The 18,720-nt window shown below is 38.8% G+C and overlaps 1 protein-coding gene across 2 annotated transcripts in view; it reads left to right on the top strand.

Moving 5' to 3' along the window:
* Window positions 1–18,720, top strand: part of prkacaa (protein kinase, cAMP-dependent, catalytic, alpha, genome duplicate a) — a 54,691-nt gene that overhangs the window by 15,121 nt on the left and 20,850 nt on the right. The window contains exon 1 of one of the 2 annotated variants that reach the window (XM_062049874.1): window positions 13,722–14,075. The exons of the other annotated variant lie outside the window; for it this stretch is intronic. Coding sequence (XP_061905858.1) covers window positions 13,973–14,075 — 103 coding nt within the window. The 5' untranslated portion in view covers window positions 13,722–13,972. Of the gene's footprint in view, window positions 1–13,721; window positions 14,076–18,720 lie in introns of those variants that run through there. 2 annotated transcript variants of the gene reach the window in all.

Here is an 18,720-nt window from a genome sequence, read left to right as displayed (position 1 = left end):
ACACCCGCTCTGGTATTTTGAGCGTTTAATTGAGCCCACAAATGTGATGCTCCAGAAACTCAATCTGCTCAAAGGAAGGTCAGTTTTGTAGCTTCTGTAACGAGCTAAAGTGTTTTCAGATGTGTGAACATGATTGCACAAGGGTTTTCTAATCATCAATTAGCCTTCTGAGCCAATGAGCAAACACATTGTACCATTAGAACACTGGAGTGATAGTTGCTGGAAATGGGCCTCTATACACCTATGTAGATATTGCACCAAAGAGCAGACATTTGCAGCTAGAATAGTCATTTAGCACATTAGCAATGTATAGAGTGTATTTCTTTCAAGTTAAGACTAGTTTAAAGTTATCTTCATTGAAAAGTACAGTGCTTTTCCTTCAAAAATAAGGACATTTCAATGTGACCCCAAGCTTTTGAACGGTAGTGTACATGCAATATTATGTGTTATGGTTGATTTGGTACAAAAACAAATGGCAATAATATTGTTTTTATCGGCAATTTGTAGGTCAATATTTGTCGAGCTAAATATGTCGTCTTAAACTACTATTAACATGCTAGCACTATGAAGAGTATGTTTTATTTGTTATATATTGTCTGCAGCAGAGGAAAAATCAATAAATTAAATATTCCATTAAAAAGTTATTTTACTGTTTTTTTTGGTGTTAACTTTAGCTATATATGGACCTGATGTTTTATTATAGTAAATACAATTGCATCTGTTTAAGTCTATTAAAAACAATACATGGCTTTATAATGGTACTTTTAAAAAATAAATCTATCCTTACAATAATGTAATTAATTGAAATTGAAATACATCAAGTTGAAGTAGTTTCTTAGCATTTTTAGGTACGATTATCAGGAAATGTATTTAATTATTTACAGATCATGATTAATTAAACACTCATTTAAAAAAATAATAATAATTGGTTTAAAAATACTAGCCTAAATATCCCATGGTACTAGTAAAGCCTGATTTCCCAAGGGGTCCCCTCTGGTCCCTGCCAGGGACTTGCATTTGTTTTGGGTACAAAACTGAGAATGAGCTGAGTCAAGTTTTATACAAAACATGTTACAAAAAATGCTGCAGAAGTGTGCAAAATAGGGGTGTGGCCAACAGGAAGAAACTGATTTGTTGCAGGAAGTGAAGGAGCAAGCGAGGTCCTACACTATTTCCTCAGGGCCTTGAAAACCCAAATAATATGGATTTGCCATGCAGGCACACAATGTATATGACTTGGCCTTCTACCTTCTTCTAGTGAAGCATGTTTAGCTATTCCTCGTCCTGCAGGGATGATACTTGTAAGAAACTTACTTTGTCGCCATGCAGGCGAGGATTAGTGATTTAGAATTAGCTAAAACACTGCCGACTGCGGATGGACATTAGCCGCTAGCTAGCTAGCCATGTTTTAAAACACCTCTTGTAGAGTTGTGTTTTAGTGTTATAACTTCACCTTTAATGTTAGTTTTTAAGCCAAAATGCGTCCATTCTCCCTTTTTTGTCCACACACTGTGTCTGCTTGTAAGTACTCTGTGTGTGCGCGCTGCCGAACATGCTGCTCTGCTCGTAAAACCAGCAATGTCACGATGTTGACAACGGCATGCCGTCATGCCCGTTAATTAAAAAAATAAAAAATACATTTAAAAAACGGATGAATTGCTACTTTTCATAGGCGGTATAGTACCGATTATGATTCATTAGTGTTACTTAATCAAGGCTCAAGTTCTTTGTTTTTGCTCACACACACATTTATTTCTGCCACGCCTTCTTCTCGTTAACAACCATGCCAAAATAATGCCGTGAGAACTAATAAATAAGAAAAACAGAACTTATAATTAGTCCGACATCCAATAAAATAAAATACATAATCATCAGAAAGAATCATGCCTCATTGACCTCACAAACTCCGAGGGAATAAAGATTATTTTCAAGCCGAGACTCCGTTAACCTCTTCCATCAAATGCTTGCTGTCTCATGCTGCTTCCTTTTTTTTCTTCTTTTTTTTTCATGCTGCTTCCTTTATTCCGTCACATATTAATTGTCCCCCCAACAATGTGACCAAACCGGAACAAAAAATATATTCCCCTCCAATCTACATGGGTTTTGTAACAAAAATTAAAGGCCTACTGAAATGATTTTTATTTATTTAAACGGGAATAGCAGATCCATTCTATGTGTCATACTTGATCATTTCGTGATTTTGCCATATTTTTGCTGAAAGGATTTAGTAGAGAAAATCGACGATAAAGTTCACAACTTTTGCTCGCTGATAAAAAAAAAGCCTTGCCTGTAGCGGAAGTAGCGTGACGTCACAGGAGCTCGTATTCCTCACAATTCCCCGTTGTTTACAATGGAGCGAGAGAGATTCGGACCGAGAAAGTGATGATTACCCCATTAATTTGAGCGAGGATGAAAGATTCGTAGATGAGGAACGTTACAGTGAAGGACTTGAGAGGCAGTGCAGGACGTATCTTTTTTCGCTCTGACCGTAACTTAGGTACAAGCTGGCTCATTGGATTCCACACTCTCCTTTTTCTATTGTGGATCACAGATTTGTTATTTAAACCACCTGGGATACTATATCCTCTTGAAAATGAGAGTCGAGAACGCGAAATGGACATTCAGTGCCTTTTATCTCCACGACAATACATCGGCGAAATGCTTTAGCTACGAGCTAACGTGATAGCATCTTGCTTTAACTGCATATAGAAACAAAAGAAATAAACCCCTGATTGGAAGTATAGATAGAAAATCAACAATACTATTAAACCGTGGACATGTAAATACACGGTTAATGCTTTCCAGGCTGGCGAAGGTTAACAATGCTGTGCTAACGACGCCATTGAAGCTAACTTAGCAATCGGACTGCACAGAGCTATGCTAAAAACATTAGCTCTCCACCTACGCCAGCCAACCCTCATTTGCTCATCAACACCCGTGCTCACCTGCGTTCCAGCGATCGGCAGAAGGACGAAGGACTTCACCCGATGCGTTTGGCGGCCCGGAGACGTAGGAAGTCAATGTGAAGTCGGCGGCTAGCGCGGCTAGCGCTCCAACAAAGTCCTCCTGGTTGTGTTGCTGTAGTCCGCTGCTAATACACTGATCCCACCTACAACTGTCTTCTTTGCAGCCTTCATTGTTCATTAAAAAAATTGCAAAAGATGTCCAGAATACTGTGGAATTATGAAATGAAAACAGAGCTTTTTGTATAGGATTCTACGGGGTACCATAACTTCCGTTACTCGGACTTCGTCACGCGCATACGTCATCATACCGCGATGTTTCAGCCGGATATTTCCCGGGAATTTTAAAATGTCACTTTATAAGTTAACCCGCCCGTATTGGCATGTGTTGCAATGTTAAGATTTCATCATTGATATATAAACTATCAGACTGCGTGGTCGCTAGTAGTGGCTTTCAGTAGGCCTTTAAGTTAACATGTACTTGCATGAATTAACCAAAGGGAATACGTTTTTAATCACATTATATGTAAATATGAACTTATATTTATACATTGTATTTATTTATTCTAACCAACTATGAAATGATATAACATATATATACAATGTGCTTCGGTCAGCAGCTACAATTAGTATCGCAGTACTTTACTAGTACCAGTGTATACTCACACACCCACACACACACACACACACACACACACACACACACACACACACACACACACACACACACACACACACACACACATATATACAGTGCAGTGCAGTGCAGCCAGTTTGTTATGCAAGTTCTCCCCTTCCACTTTGTTTATTTGTGTTTTAACACAAACATTTTAATTGTCCAATAGTTGGACTTGATGCATAGAAATGTCTCTCTCGCCCACACTCAAGCCGCAGTGGATGCTCGTATTTTCCACTCATGTGTGGTTTACATCACGTATGTCATAAAGAGGCACCCCCCTGCCAACTATTCATATCTCACACACGTCCTGCCCACTTCTCTCCAACAAGGAATTGTTTGTGTTTCTAATGCTGATCGCTTCCCGTCTCCACTTTTAAGCACGCTTTGTTGGCTAAGTCTGATTGCCGCCACTCTACTTTTATTGTGTAAATGAATGTGGCCTCCACAGATAAGCCGGCTAACCTGTGCAATCAGTGGCAATCACAGGATAAAGCATGACTTGTTTTCCCCCAAATTGTATGGATTTAAAGGCCTACTGAAAGCCACTACTAGCGACCACGCAGTCTGATAGTTTATACATCAATGATGAAATCTTAACATTGCAACACATGCCAATACGGCCGGGTTAACTTATAAAGTGACATTTTAAAATTCCCGCCACACTTCCGGTTGAAAAACTCCTTTGGATATGATTTATGCGCGTGACGTCACAAAAGCAACGGAAGTGGTTGGACCCCATCGGACCCGATAGAAAAGCCTCTTGTTTTCTTTGACAAAATTCCACAGTATTCTGGACATCTGTGTTGGTGAATCTTTTGCAATTTGTTTAATGAACAATGGAGGCTGCAAAGAAGAACGTTGTAGGTGGGATCGATCGGTGTCTTAGCGGCTAAGTACAATACTGTAATATCTGTGATATTTGCATTAGTGTACTGTGTCTTTAAGGGTTTGGGGAACGCGCATGCGCGAGTGAGTTGGCGGAGAACTTGAGTGTGTGTGAGCGTGACTTTTGGCTAACAGCAGCTCGTGTATGTGTGTGCGTTACTTTTTTAACTACAACCAGTTACCGCTTGTTAATAAAGCGATTGAGCAATTTGTTTAATGGACACTGGAGACTGCAAATAAGAAAGTTGGAGCCGGTGGAGCGGCGGACTACAGCAACACCAACACCAGGAGGTTGTGTTGTGTTTTGAGCAGGATAACAGACGCACTACGGTGAGTACAGCTTTGGCTTCCAAACATTTGATCGATTGCCCGTACGTGCGTGTCGATATGTGCATGTGACGTACGTATCTTTGGGGAAATATATGTTTCTTGCCGACTCTGATGGCGGCCGGGGTGTCGTCAAAAGCGTACAACGCCCGCCGCTGCATCTAAGTTAGCTACGCAGCTAGGTTAGCTTCTGTTTTTTTAGCTTCGCCAAGCGGAATATTATTAATCGTGTATTTACATGTTCATGGTTTAATAGTATTATTGATCTTCTGTCTATCCATCCAGTCAGGGTTTTTTTTAAATTTAGTTTCTATCTGCATTTGAGACTGTTGCTATCACGTTGGCTACGTAGCTAGGTTAGCTTCTATTTTTTTAGCTTCGCAAAGCTGAATTATTAATCGTGTATTTACATGTTCAGTCACTGTGAATGTCCATTTCGCGTTCTCGACTCTCATTTTCAAGAGGATATAGTATCTGAGGTGGTTTAAAATACAAATCTGTGATCCACAATAGAAAAAGGAGAGTGTGGAATCCAATGAGCCAGCTTGTACCTAAGTTACGGTCAGAGCGAAAAAAGATACGTGCATCACTGCCTCTCAAGTCATTCACTGTAACGTTCCTCATCTACGAATCTTTCATCCTCGCTCAAATTAATGGGGTAATCATCGCTTTCTCGGTCCGAATCTCTCTCACTCCATCGTAAACAACGGGGAATTGTGAGGAATACTAGCTCCTGTGACGTCACGCTACTTCCTGTACAGGCAAGGCTTTTTTTTTATCAGCGAGCAAAAGTTGCGAACTTTATCGTCGATTTTCTCTACTAAATCCTTTCAGCAAAAATATGGCAATATCGCGAAATGATCAAGTATGACACATAGAATGGATCTGCTATTCCCGTTTAAATAAAAAAAATTCTATTTCAGTAGGCCTTTAAGATTATTTTTGTTTTTAATCTTACCTTAATATCTCAGTAGATAAACTTTGATTGTTTGATGGAATTTTACACGACACTTAATAATAGGGATGGGCGTATATATACAATTAATATTGCGATATTGTTACCGGAAAGTAAATGAAACATTAAATATGCGTGTCAAATTGATGTGGTACCATCATGTTTTAAGACGGCCACAATCATACCAGTGCCTAAAAAACCCACAATCTCCTCCCTCAATGATTACCGCCCCGTTGCACTCACCCCCATCATAATGAAGTGCTTGGAGAGGCTGGTAAAGGAATATATTGGCTCCGGACTTCCCCCCACATTCGAACCATACCAGTTTGCTTATCGCCCTAACCCGGGGGTCGGCAACCCGCGGCTCTAGAGCCGCATGCGGCTCTTTAGCGCCGCCCTAGTGGCTCTCTGGAGATTTTTCAAAAATGTATGAAGAATGGAAAAAGATGAGGGGAAAAAAATCTATTTTTTTGTTTTAGTATGGTTTCTGTAGGAGGACAAACATGACACAAACCTCCCTAATTGTTATAAATCACACTGTTTATATTAAACATGCTTCACTGATTCGAGTATTTGGCGAGCGCCGTTTTGTCCTACTCATTTTGGCGGTCCTTAAACTCACCGTATAGTTTGTTTACATGTATAACTTTCTCCGACTTTCTAGGACGTGTTTTATGCCACTTCTTTTTCTGTCTCATTTTGTCCACCGCACTTTTAACGTTGTGCGTGAGTGCACAAAGGTGAGTTTTGTTGATGTTATTGACTTGTGTGGCGTGCTAATAGGACATATTTGGTCACTGCATGACTGCAAGCTAATCGATGCTAACATGCTATTTAGGCTAGCGATATGTAGGGATGATGTTTGATAAGGAATTATTGAGTTCGAGCCTATTATCGAATCCTCTTATCGAACCGATTCCTTATCAATTCTCTTATGGACTCCAGATAGGTTGTTGTATATGGAAAAAACCACACAATATTTGGTTTAACAAAAGCTCACTTTTATTATATAATAAAAAAATAAAATCTAATAAATAAATAAATATTGACTGTTACCCACCTAAAAAAAAATAAATAAATAAATAAATATTGACTGTTGTTACCCAAAGTATATTAAGTGGGATTTTTCAGAGAAACATATATATACAGTAACACAAAAACATCCTGTCTCTGTGATCACTATAGGTGTATAAATAATAATATAGTGTTAAATAAAATCAGTCCCTTGGGCACAAAACTGAAAATAATACAGCTCTCCAAAAAGTGCACTTCTGCTGCTATTGGAACATAACTGTTTGTTATGATGCTTTGACATTTTTGCACTTTATTTCTTTATTGAAAGAAAATTCTATGAAGAGAAAAGTTCTTAGCAAATGTGGTTACAATGCTAAAAAAATGAAAAGTTAAAGCTAAAAAAAGAAATACACTTTATTGAGTTAACATTATTTCTTTATAGGAGGAAAAATGTTATGAGCGAGAGAATATGACAACTACACTACCCAGCATGCAACGGGAGTTACGAGCATGCGCGGTAGCCCCGAAAAGTGTTGCATGTTGCCACGCTGTGAAAGTAAACGTCAAGAACTCGTCTGCATTATTTATAATTAGACAGACAACACATCTACAGTGTGATTTTGTAACGTTTACAAGGAAAGAAAAACAAAAGTTAAAAAAGGGAGATATGTTGTATATATATGTATGTGCTGCGGTTGTTTTAAGAACGTTGCGACAGCTGCCGTAAAGGAGGTGCGTTGCTAGCCTGGTTGCTATGTTTCCGGTTGGTTGTAAAAGTGTCCGTCATGTGTTTTACCCTGCTAAAATCTCTCAGTAAATTTATTCGATGGACGATAGCTTTTGTTTTGAACTTTATTACACCTTGGAGCGCTTTTTCCCGTCCATTGTTTTCCTGCTTTCGCTATCTGCGCCTAATGACTGAGCTACGTGACGTCATTTCTTGTGATGTCCCACGGAGCATTTCTGGTCGGGACGGGATTCGAATAAAGACTCAACTCTTTTCCTTTACTATAGTGGTCTCGATAACGGGTACCGGTTCTCAAAAAGGGATTCGAGTCCGAGGACTCGGTTCTTTTCTTATCAAACAACCGGGAAAACCGGTTTCGAGTATCATCCCTAGCGATATGTACATATTGCATCATTATGCCTCATTTGTAGGTATATTAGAGGTCATTTAGTTTCCTTTAAGTCCTCTTAATTAAATTTATATCTCATGACACATGTAATATGGCTTTTAATTTTTTGCGGCTCCAGAGAGATCTGTTTTTGTATTTTTGGTCCAATATGGCTCTTTCAACATTTTGGGTTGCCGACCCCTGTCCTAACCGCTCCACAGAGGACGCCATCTCCTCTGCACTCCACCTAAGTTTAGAACATCTGGAAGGAAAGGACACACACGTGCGGATGTTGTTCCTGGACTTCAGCTCAGCATTCAACACCATCATCCCGCAGCACTTGGTGAGCAAACCTTGGATTCAGTACCCCCCTTTGCAACTGGCTGCTTGACTTCCTCACAGACAGACCCCAATCTGTGAGAGTGGGCAACAACACCTCCAGTGCCATCTCCCTGAGCACCGGCTCCCCCCAGGGCTCCGTCCTGAGTCCACGTTGATGACCCATGACTGCTGCGCCAGGTCCACTACCAACCACATTGTGAAGTACACGACAGTAGTGGGCCTCATCCGTGACAACAATGACATGGACTACAGAGAGGAGGTGAAACATCTGGTTGACTGGTGCAGAACCAACAACCTGGTCCTGGATGTCAACAAGACCAAGGAGATCATTGTTGACTTCAGGAAGCACCAGTCCAGCCACGCTCCACTCTACATTAACGGCACAGCGGTGGAGATAGTAAGCAGCACCAAGTTCCTGGGGGTGCAGATAACTGACAATATAACCTGGTCCCTACACACCGGAGCTCTGGTAAAAAGAGCTCAGCAGCGCATGCACTTTTTGCGTGGGATGAAAAGAGCACAGCTCCCTCCCCCCATTCTGACCACATTCTACAGAGGCACTATAGAGACCACCTGCTGACCAACTGCATCTCTGTCTGGACTGGAGCCTGCAGTGCCTCAGACTGGAAGTCTCTCCAGAGAGTGGTGAGGACGGTGGAAAAGATCATCAGGACTCCTCTTCCTCCTATCCAGGAGATGGCAAAAAGCCGCTGCCTGACCAGGGCTCAGAAAATCTGCAAAGACTCCTCCCACCCCCACCAAGGACTGTTTTCACTGCTGGACTCTAGAAAGAGGTTCCGCTGCCTCCGAAGAAGAACCTCCAGGTTGTGTAACAGCTTCTTCCCTCAGGCCGTAAGACTCTTGAACGCATCATAATTAAATCATCCCCTCAACTCCCCCCAAAATGGATTAACTGGCTGGAATAAAAAAGACAATATAACATACATCCATAAACGTGGACGCATGTGAAAAAGTGCAATATATTTATCTGTACAGTAACCTATTTATTTATTTATATATGCACCTTATTGCTTTTTTTATCCTGCAATACCATGAGCTTATGTAACGAAATTTCGTTCTTATCTGTACTGTAAAGTTCAAATTTGAATGACAATAAAAAGGAAGTCTAAGTCTAAGTCGGAAAGTAAATTAAACCCAAATATGCGTGTCAAATTGTTTTATTGAAACAAATATTTAACATTCCCCATTACCCCGTTTTGCCCTCACTATCAAACACTTTAAAACCTTTACAAATTTAAAACATAAGAAGATAAACATTGAAAAATCTTAATAATACGACAATATTTAATGTTTCTTCTGCCGAGTAAAGTATATATATTGTGTGTGTTGTTTATTTGCTTATTTATTTTAAATAAAACTTGGTTAAAATATTTTAGCTATGTGTTTGTATGTACTTTTTCAGCACATTTAACAATGTAATAGTAATAACTTTGATAAATATGGTCACGATAACTTAGGAGTGTAACAGTACGTGTATTTGTATTGAACCGTTTCGGTACGGGGGTTCCGGTTCGGTTCGTTGGTGTACCGAACGAGTTTCCACACGGACATATTAAGTAGCGTAACGCACGTTGTGTACACAATGCACACCGAGGCACAACACACGGCATGCTAGCAGCTAACGGGCTAGGATAGACTGACCATACGTCCTCTTTTCACCGGACATGTCCTCTTTTGCGGAGCTGTCAGGGCGGAGTTTCTTAAATGCCTCAAATGTCCGGAATTTTGAGTTCGGGTTGCGTGTATTTTCAATGTACGTTCAGGGTTAAGAAGGGGTTAAAAACAAAACAAATTGTTCACGCAGCAGCATTGGTGAGGGAGGGGCAGAGACAGAGAGAGAGAGAGAGAGTTATGATAAACGCGCATGCGTCGCCAGGCTCTGCTTTTTATCCATAGATTTATCACATTTAATTTTTTATTATCTATAGCAAAGGTGTCAAAAGTGTGCCCCGGAGGCCATTTGCGGCCCACAGCTAATGTTTTAAAGGCCCACGGCACATTCCAAAAATACTATTAAAATAAACAAAATCATAACAAAAGTGAAATAAAAAAGCTTAAAGGTGAAATGTCATTTAGAAAAAGTTGCAATGTTGACTAATAAAACAAAGCTGTTTTTTTTTCTTTCAAACCGTCATTGCTCAAAACATAATATTGAATCAAAATCAATGTTATTATAAATTATTGACCTATCCAAGGTTCCCATTACTTCACATCAAATATTACACTAAGACAAATATTTTTGGTGGAAGATTTTGCAAATTTGGTAAATAAATAACCCAAAAATGTATATTTTGTTGATTTCTTACTGTACCGAAAATGAACCGAACCGTGACCTCTAAACCGAGGTACGTACCGAACCAAAAATTTTGTGTACCGTTACACTTCTACGATAACCGTGACACAACATTGTAATATAGTTACATTTCTAATTGATCATGCACATTTAGTATAGAAAAACAATGATGGTTATGGCAGGCAGAAAAATCATTTTTTATTTCAACTATTTTGCGTAAAATATGCACTGAGACTAAAGTGTGTTTGATCCGATTAATGGAACAAAATAATGGATAGATTACTCAATTATTCAAATCATTGATAGACGCTGCCCTAAAGTAGCTTATGTTACTATTAGTGGTTTAGAAGAACATATTACAAAAAAGTATATTTTTCACAATGACTAATTGTAATGAATAAAAAATATTTGTCGGCCCAAGAAAAAAGACCTTAATGGCTGTCTTGTACGCACAAGAAGTGTGTGTATATACACACACATTCCCAGAAAAGCTACTAAAAATGTGCAGTTGTGTTGTTGTTACAATAGACCAGGGGTCCCCAAACTACGGCCCGCGGGCCGGATACGGCCCCGCAGCGTCCAAAATCCGGCCCGCGGGAAGTCCCAAGTTAAAAAAAATAAATATTTTTTTTTATTATTTAAAAAAAAAAATCTGTCCTTACTTGTCCATTTTCTACCGTCTCCTAACCACTCAGGCAAATCATATTGTCTAAAAATGCATTTTACCATCGATAACGTGACATGCAGCAAGTGCGCTCTTTAAGTCAATTAGTGCGCGAGGAATATATATATATATATATATATATATATATATATATAGTGCGCGAGGAATATATATATATATATATATATATATATATATATATATATATATATATATATATATATATATATATATACACACATATACTGTACATATATATATATACACACACATATATATATATACATGGACATATACATATATATATATATATATATATATATATATATATATATACACATATACATATACAGTATATATACATATATACACACACATATATATACATGGACATATACATATATATATACACGTATACATATATACACACATATATACACGTATACATATATACACACACATATATAAACGTATACATATACATAGACATATACATATATACACACATACATATAAAAACACACACATATACACATTTACATATACATATATACACACACATATATATATATATATATATACAAAAAAAAAAAATATATATATATATATATAAAAAAAAAATATATATATATATATATATATTAAAAACTGCGCTATATATATATATATATATATTAAAAACTGCGCTATATATATATATATATATATATATATACAAAAAAAAATATATATATATATATAGTGGGGCAAAAAAGTATTTAGTCAGCCACCCATTGATTGTCAATGGGTGGCTGACTAAATACTTTTTTGCCCCACTGTATATACAAAAAAAAAAAAATATATATATATATATATATATATATATATATATATATATATATATATATATATATATATATATATATATATATATATATATATATAGCGCGGCCCCCAGCCAAATTGTTTTAACCGAATGCGGCCCTGGAGTCAAAAAGTTTGGGGACCCCTGCAATAAATTATAAATTCAATGATGGCTTAGCTTAGTAGTAGCTAAACTTATCCAAATCGTTCTCATTAACTGACAACAAACATAAGAAATGAGTAGGGCTTGCAACACTTTCGTCTTAACATGAATATTTATTATGTATATGAGATTGTTTTATTCAATACGTTTGCAAACATTTAAAAAATACTCTAGTCATTAGAAAAATGTATTACATTTTTGAATAAGGCTATAACATAAAACAAGGAAAAAGTAAAACGCTAAATACTTTGCAGATGCACTGTATATTTATTATGTATTATCTTTACTGTATTTATTAATTGTTTATGATCTATACATTTATGTTTTGAATATAACATTTGGTTATTATTAATAATATGTGTATTACAGAGGGCAATCTTCTCATGAAAAACAGCTACTGTGAGACAAGTTAATATAGAGACTTTAATTTTATAGAAACCAAGGTCTAAAACCTGTAAATATATACTTAGAATAGCTTAAAATGCAGTGTTTAAAAAAAACAAAAAAAAAACATGAATAAAAACCAACTGGTGTTAAATGTCGGTCAATATAATCCTCCTGTTCCTAGGTCAGAATAGGCCAGTGAGGCCCAAGGGAGAGATGAAGAATTGATTTTTTTATTTTTTTGGCTATTCAATCAAGCTCTACAACTCTTTGGTGCATTTGGTTGCCTTCCCGCTTCCAACATGTATATACAGTAGGAATGTATATATTGGAACGTACCATCTGATAGCTTTAAGTCAAATGTTTTGCTGCAGCCCAGTTTACCTTTGAACTTCCTTTTTTGGGCCGGATAATATGTGTTTAGGCCCCTCCCCTCTGTTGATTATGTCTACAACGATATATATCTGTGTGTGTGTGTGCGTGTAACTTAGCCATGGCTCAATTGATTGGCGTTAGTGTGGCGGGAGGACTATACATGAGTGGACGCTACCTTCCAAAACAGCAGAGCAAAGACGTAGTGAGGACTGGACGGTTTTCAGGTGCAGGAATAGTGAAGACTGGACGGTTTTCAGGTGCGGGAATAGTGAGGACTGGACGGTTTTCAGGTGCAGGAATAGTGAGGACTGGACTGTTTTCAGGTGCAGGAATAGTGAGGACTGGACGGTTTTCAGGTGCAGGAATAGTGAAGACTGGACGGTTTTCAGGTGCGGGAATAGTGAGGACTGGACTGTTTTCAGGTGCAGGAATAGTGAGGACTGGACTGTTTTCAGGTGCAGGAATAGTGAGGACTGGACTGTTTTCGGGTGCAGGAATAGTGAGGACTGGACTGTTTTCGGGTGCAGGAATAGTGAGGACTGGACTGCTTTCAGGTGCGGGAATAGTGAGGACTGGACTGTTTTCAGGTGCAGGAATAGTGAGGACTGGACTGTTTTCGGGTGCAGGAATAGTGAGGACTGGACTGCTTTCAGGTGCGGGAATAGTGAGGACTGGACTGCTTTCAGGTGCGGGAATAGTGAGGACTGGACTGTTTTCAGGTGCAGGAATAGTGAGGACTGGACTGTTTTCAGGTGCAGGAATAGTGAGGACTGGACTGTTTTCAGGTGCAGGAATAGTGAGGACTGGACTGTTTTCAGGTGCAGGAATAGTGAGGACTGGACTGTTTTCAGGTGCAGGAATGCGACTGGTCCGAGAGTAGAAGTCCCTGAGTCAGTGGCTGTGAGGAAGCGTCCAAGGAAGGCAAAGTGGGGTAGACTCTTTCGGGGTAATGTGTGACAGGAAGAGCTCCAGGAGGCACAAGAGGGAGTCATCCTCGCGCTCCACCGATTCTTTGGCAGAGACAGCCGAGACACCCGTAGTCATCCCAGATGGTAAGGCGATCGGATGTTAGCTCGGTAGTCGTAGCGAAAAGTAGGCGGAATAAATGTTGCATGGAGGCAAAACCCAGGCTTTAAAATGTTTTATCTATGGAGTTCAAGTTTTGAACTCTGTGCCCTCCTTGTTGATGCTATGTTCGTTGCAAGTCTTGCGTTCACCTGCTTGAAATACGTTTGTGTGTGTTTCACGTTACAAATTACAGTCCAGATGGCTGCTATTTGTTGCCCTGCATTCGGTGTTTGGAGGTCAAAAGGCAAAAAGTGTTGATGCATGTTGGAAATCTTGCAGCTGACTGGCTGTGTGTACACTTCGCTGCAGGCTGTTGTTTCACATCGATTATTCCGACATGCCACATGATCCTGAAAAGCTCAATGTGCTTTATTTTTCCACTGTTAGAACAGTAGTCAAGATGTAGTGCAACATCATAATGGTTATACACAAAAAAACAAACCAATGCCTCCCGTGCAGTAAGTGGGAGTTAAGGCCGAATGGAGAAGTTATCTCCCATGTTCCCACAGAGAGATGTCATTTAACCCCATAAAGATAAGAACAGGAGGAAAAAAATGAACTCTTGTAAATGACATGACAGTAAATTGTCCACAGTGTGGGTTTGTATGCACTATTAAGGCCATTGTACGGATGGTGTTTCCCATACATTTCTTGCTGCTACCAATACAATTGGACCGCCACTACGCCACAAATGGTTTCTGCCAGATAATAAAAAGACATAGCAGGAAGGAGCGGTGTTGCGAAGTTTGCAACTTTGTCGCTACGTTTAGCAAGCGTTCAGAGTCAGACCCCTCTATATACGACGGGTGTAGGGCTGCAACTAACGATTCATTTGATAATCGATTAATCTGTCCATTATTACTTTGATTAATCGATTAATAATCGGATAAAAGAGACAAACTACATTTCTATCCTTTCCAGTATTTTATTGAAAAAAACCAGCATACTGGCACCATGTGGTGGACATTGGGGGTGCAGCATACACCAACAATAACACAGAAATGTAACTCATCAGAACTGAATCAGATATTGTACACGTTTCTGTTGTGAATAATAAAGGATTCATTTTAGGCTGCCTCTAAATAATAGCATGAAATATTCCAGCACCCTCATAACGTTTAGTTATACTAAAGCGTCACTACTTCCTTAACGTTAATGACCGCCATAACCACAACACCAGGGGGTGCTCCACTAACCACGTTAAACCCAGATTCCGAACTAACAAAGGTCTTAACTCATTCTCTTTCTATGCCACATCAATGTGGAATGCGCTCCCAACAGGTATAAAAGAAAGGGCATCTCTATCCTCCTTCAAAACCGCAATAAAAGTTCACCTCCAGGCAGCTACAACCCTAAACTAACACCCTCCCCGGATTGCTAATAATCAAATGTAAACAATCAAATGCAGATACTTTTTCTTTTTCTTATGCCTTCTGATCTCTCTCTCTCTCTCTCTCTCTCTCTCTCTCTCTCTCTCTCTCTCTCTCTCTCTCTCTCTCTCTCTCTCTCTCTCTCTCTCTCTCTCTCTCTCTCTCTATGTCCACTACTTGATGTCCATACCCCCCCCCCCTCCACACCCCTGATTGTAAATAATGTAAATAATTCAATGTGATTATCTTGTGTGATGACTGTATTATGATGATAGTATATATGATAGTATATATCTGTATCATGAATCAATTTAAGTGGACCCCGACTTAAACAAGTTGAAAAACTTATTCGGGTGTTACCATTTAGTGGTCAATTGTACGGAATATGTACTTCACTGTGCAACCTACTAATAAAAGTCTCAATCAATCAATCAAAAAACTCAAATCTAAATATATTTATATAGCTTTATCGGCCCGGCTACATTGATCCATTATGAAACCAACCTGAGATATTTCTGTCCGTTACGTTTATTTCCAAATTGGTAAGCGTGCGTTTTCTCTCTCAAAACGGAGTCAAATGTGCCGGAGACACATTATCAGCCCCGCCTTGCAACAAAGGCATAACTTTAAAGTTACTTACAAAAAAGCTGAACTCATGAATGCTTGTTGCCACTATGGGCTTAAAAAGTTACGTACTGTGAGTTCCTCCCTTCATCCATGGCTGCAACATGTTTCCTTTTCAGGTGCTCCTGAAGCAATGTTGTACTTCCGTGCCATTTTGCAGGAAACGCTCTTCTTTGAAGTCTTTAAAGTGAAGCGTTCCCACACTTTTGACGACTTAGGTCGTACACTTTTCTCCATTGAAGCAATAACCTCAAGATGTTTCTCCGCTAAACTATCGGTCGTGTTTTCCGGCGCCATTTTTCGAATTTTTCCAGCAAAGGAGACGCCGTGGTCACGTGAGCTGCACATGACACATCATTGGCTAGCTTACGCCACCTCATGAGACGTAGCCTCACCGCCGCCCTGGCGCTGTTTTGTACTGTTTTTGTACTTACCGTATTTTGATTATTGTTTCTCAGCTGTTTGTAAATGTTGCAGTTTATGAATAAAGGTTTATAAAACAAAAACAAAAAAATAACCAAAAAAAGCCTCCACGCATGCGCATAGCATAGTTCCAACGAATCGATTACTAAATTAATCGCCAACTATTTTGGTAATCGATTTTAATCGATTTAATCGATTAGTTGTTGCAGCCCTAGACGGGTGTAACAGTGAATGTATTCGAGTTCATATTTTTTGATAGAGCCTTTGGTTCGGTACAAAAGTGTCCTGAATTCCCACACGGTACACATTGTTAGTGCAAGACAGGAAGTGTTTCTTGGGTAATGCATGTAGTTGCTAATTGAATACAAGGTACCACAAAAGACGATGTACTGGCAGTGGGAGCAGAGATCCAGGCATGACGACGTCTGCGTCGAAAAGCGTGTTTGTGGACAAAGAGAGTGCGTTCTTAAAACATTATTTTTTGCTTGTTTTCTGCTCATTTGTGAACTATTTATTTTTGCAATTGCCTATTTTGGTGAATAATTATGACGCTAATTGCTTTTTGATGACTTATTGGTTGGATGAATGTGACCTAAGCCTCGGGATGATATTTGATAAGAAATTATCGAGTTCGAGCCCATCATCGAAACCTCTTATCGAACCGATTCCTTAACGATTCTCTTATTGATTCCAGATAGGTTGTTGTATATGGAAAAAAAACACAATATTTGGTTTAACAAAAGCTCACTTTTATTTTATTAGAAAAAAATAAAATAGATAAATAAATATTGACTGTTATCACTCCTAAAAAAAAATTAAAATATTGACTGTTGTTACCCAAAGTATATTAAGTGGGATTTTTCAGAAAAGCAAATATATACAGTAACACAAAACCAACCTGTTTCTGTGATCACTATAGGTGTATAAATAATAATATAGTGTTAAATAAAATCAGTCCCTTGGGCATAAAACGGAAAATAATACAGCTCTCCAAAAAGTGCACTTCTGCTGCTATTGGAACATACTAACTACACACACTATGACACTAAGAACACCACAGTCATCAATCGACAATTCTTCTTCCCTTACATGAGAGCGAAGCCTGGCAATAATTGCATATTGCCTGTTCTGCCCTCACTATACGTGTTGAGGTTATACAGCTTGGCAGACAGCTAACAAACAATCCAAGACGTCTAATAAAGTTCCAAAGCAGATTAATCCATTTCGGCTCTTTATTTTTGTTGATCTTGGCATCGCTATTCAGATATGGACTATTATAAAAATCAATTAGTAAACGTCAATAATCGATAATGGATTTATTTATTGTAAATAAAGTTAAAGTTAAAGTACCAATGATTGTCACACACACACACTAGGTGTGGCGAAATTATTCTCTGCATTTGACCCATCACCCTTGATCACCCCCTGGGAGGTGAGGGGAGCAGTGGGCAACAGCGGTGGCCGCGCCCGGGAATCATTTTTGGTGATTTAACCCCCAATTCCAACCCTTGATGCTGAGTGCCAAGCAGGGAGGTAATGGCTCCCTTTTTTATAGTCTTTGGTATGACTCGGCCGGGGTTTGAACTCACGACCTACCCATCTCAGGGCGGACACTCTAACCACTAGGCCACTGATAGGGCCTAGTAAAGTAAAGCAGACAGTTGTAAAATGTCAGCGAGCCACCTCACAGAGAGAGCCGACCAACTCCTTTATTTTAGGGCACTTATGTTCCAGTTTTGCACACGTTTCCATTAATTTAGTAAATGTGAGAGTTAATTTAAATGTTTCTTATTATAAATACACTGGGTTTTTTTTTAAAGTTGCAAGTGATAAATGTGTATTTAGTGAAACAAAAATAAATGTAAAACTGCATCGATTTATATTAATTATAGATGCATCAATAATGGATTTTTAATTGGATCGTAGCTCCTGAATTGTATTCGTAATCAAATGGTGAGATGCCCAAAGAATCCACCTCTAGTAACCAGGTCATCCAACCACCAGGAATACATTTACTTTCCCGAGTACTTTGCTCAGTTTTTGAAACATCTTTTACTATATTATGTTGCCTCGTAGTGGGTTGATTTGGTGTTTAATCTAGGGGAGACCGGATGCAATGGACGTCGAGTGGGTCTGACATAATATTGTGAAAGTCCAGTCCATAGTGGATCTAACATAATAGTGAGAGTCCAGTCCATAGTGGATCTAACAT

The sequence above is a fragment of the Entelurus aequoreus genome, linkage group LG06 (genome assembly GCF_033978785.1).
Source record: "Entelurus aequoreus isolate RoL-2023_Sb linkage group LG06, RoL_Eaeq_v1.1, whole genome shotgun sequence".
NCBI lineage: Eukaryota > Metazoa > Chordata > Actinopteri > Syngnathiformes > Syngnathidae > Entelurus > Entelurus aequoreus.
Note: the sequence above shows the minus strand (reverse complement) of the source record. Positions and strands in the feature narration are given on the sequence as shown.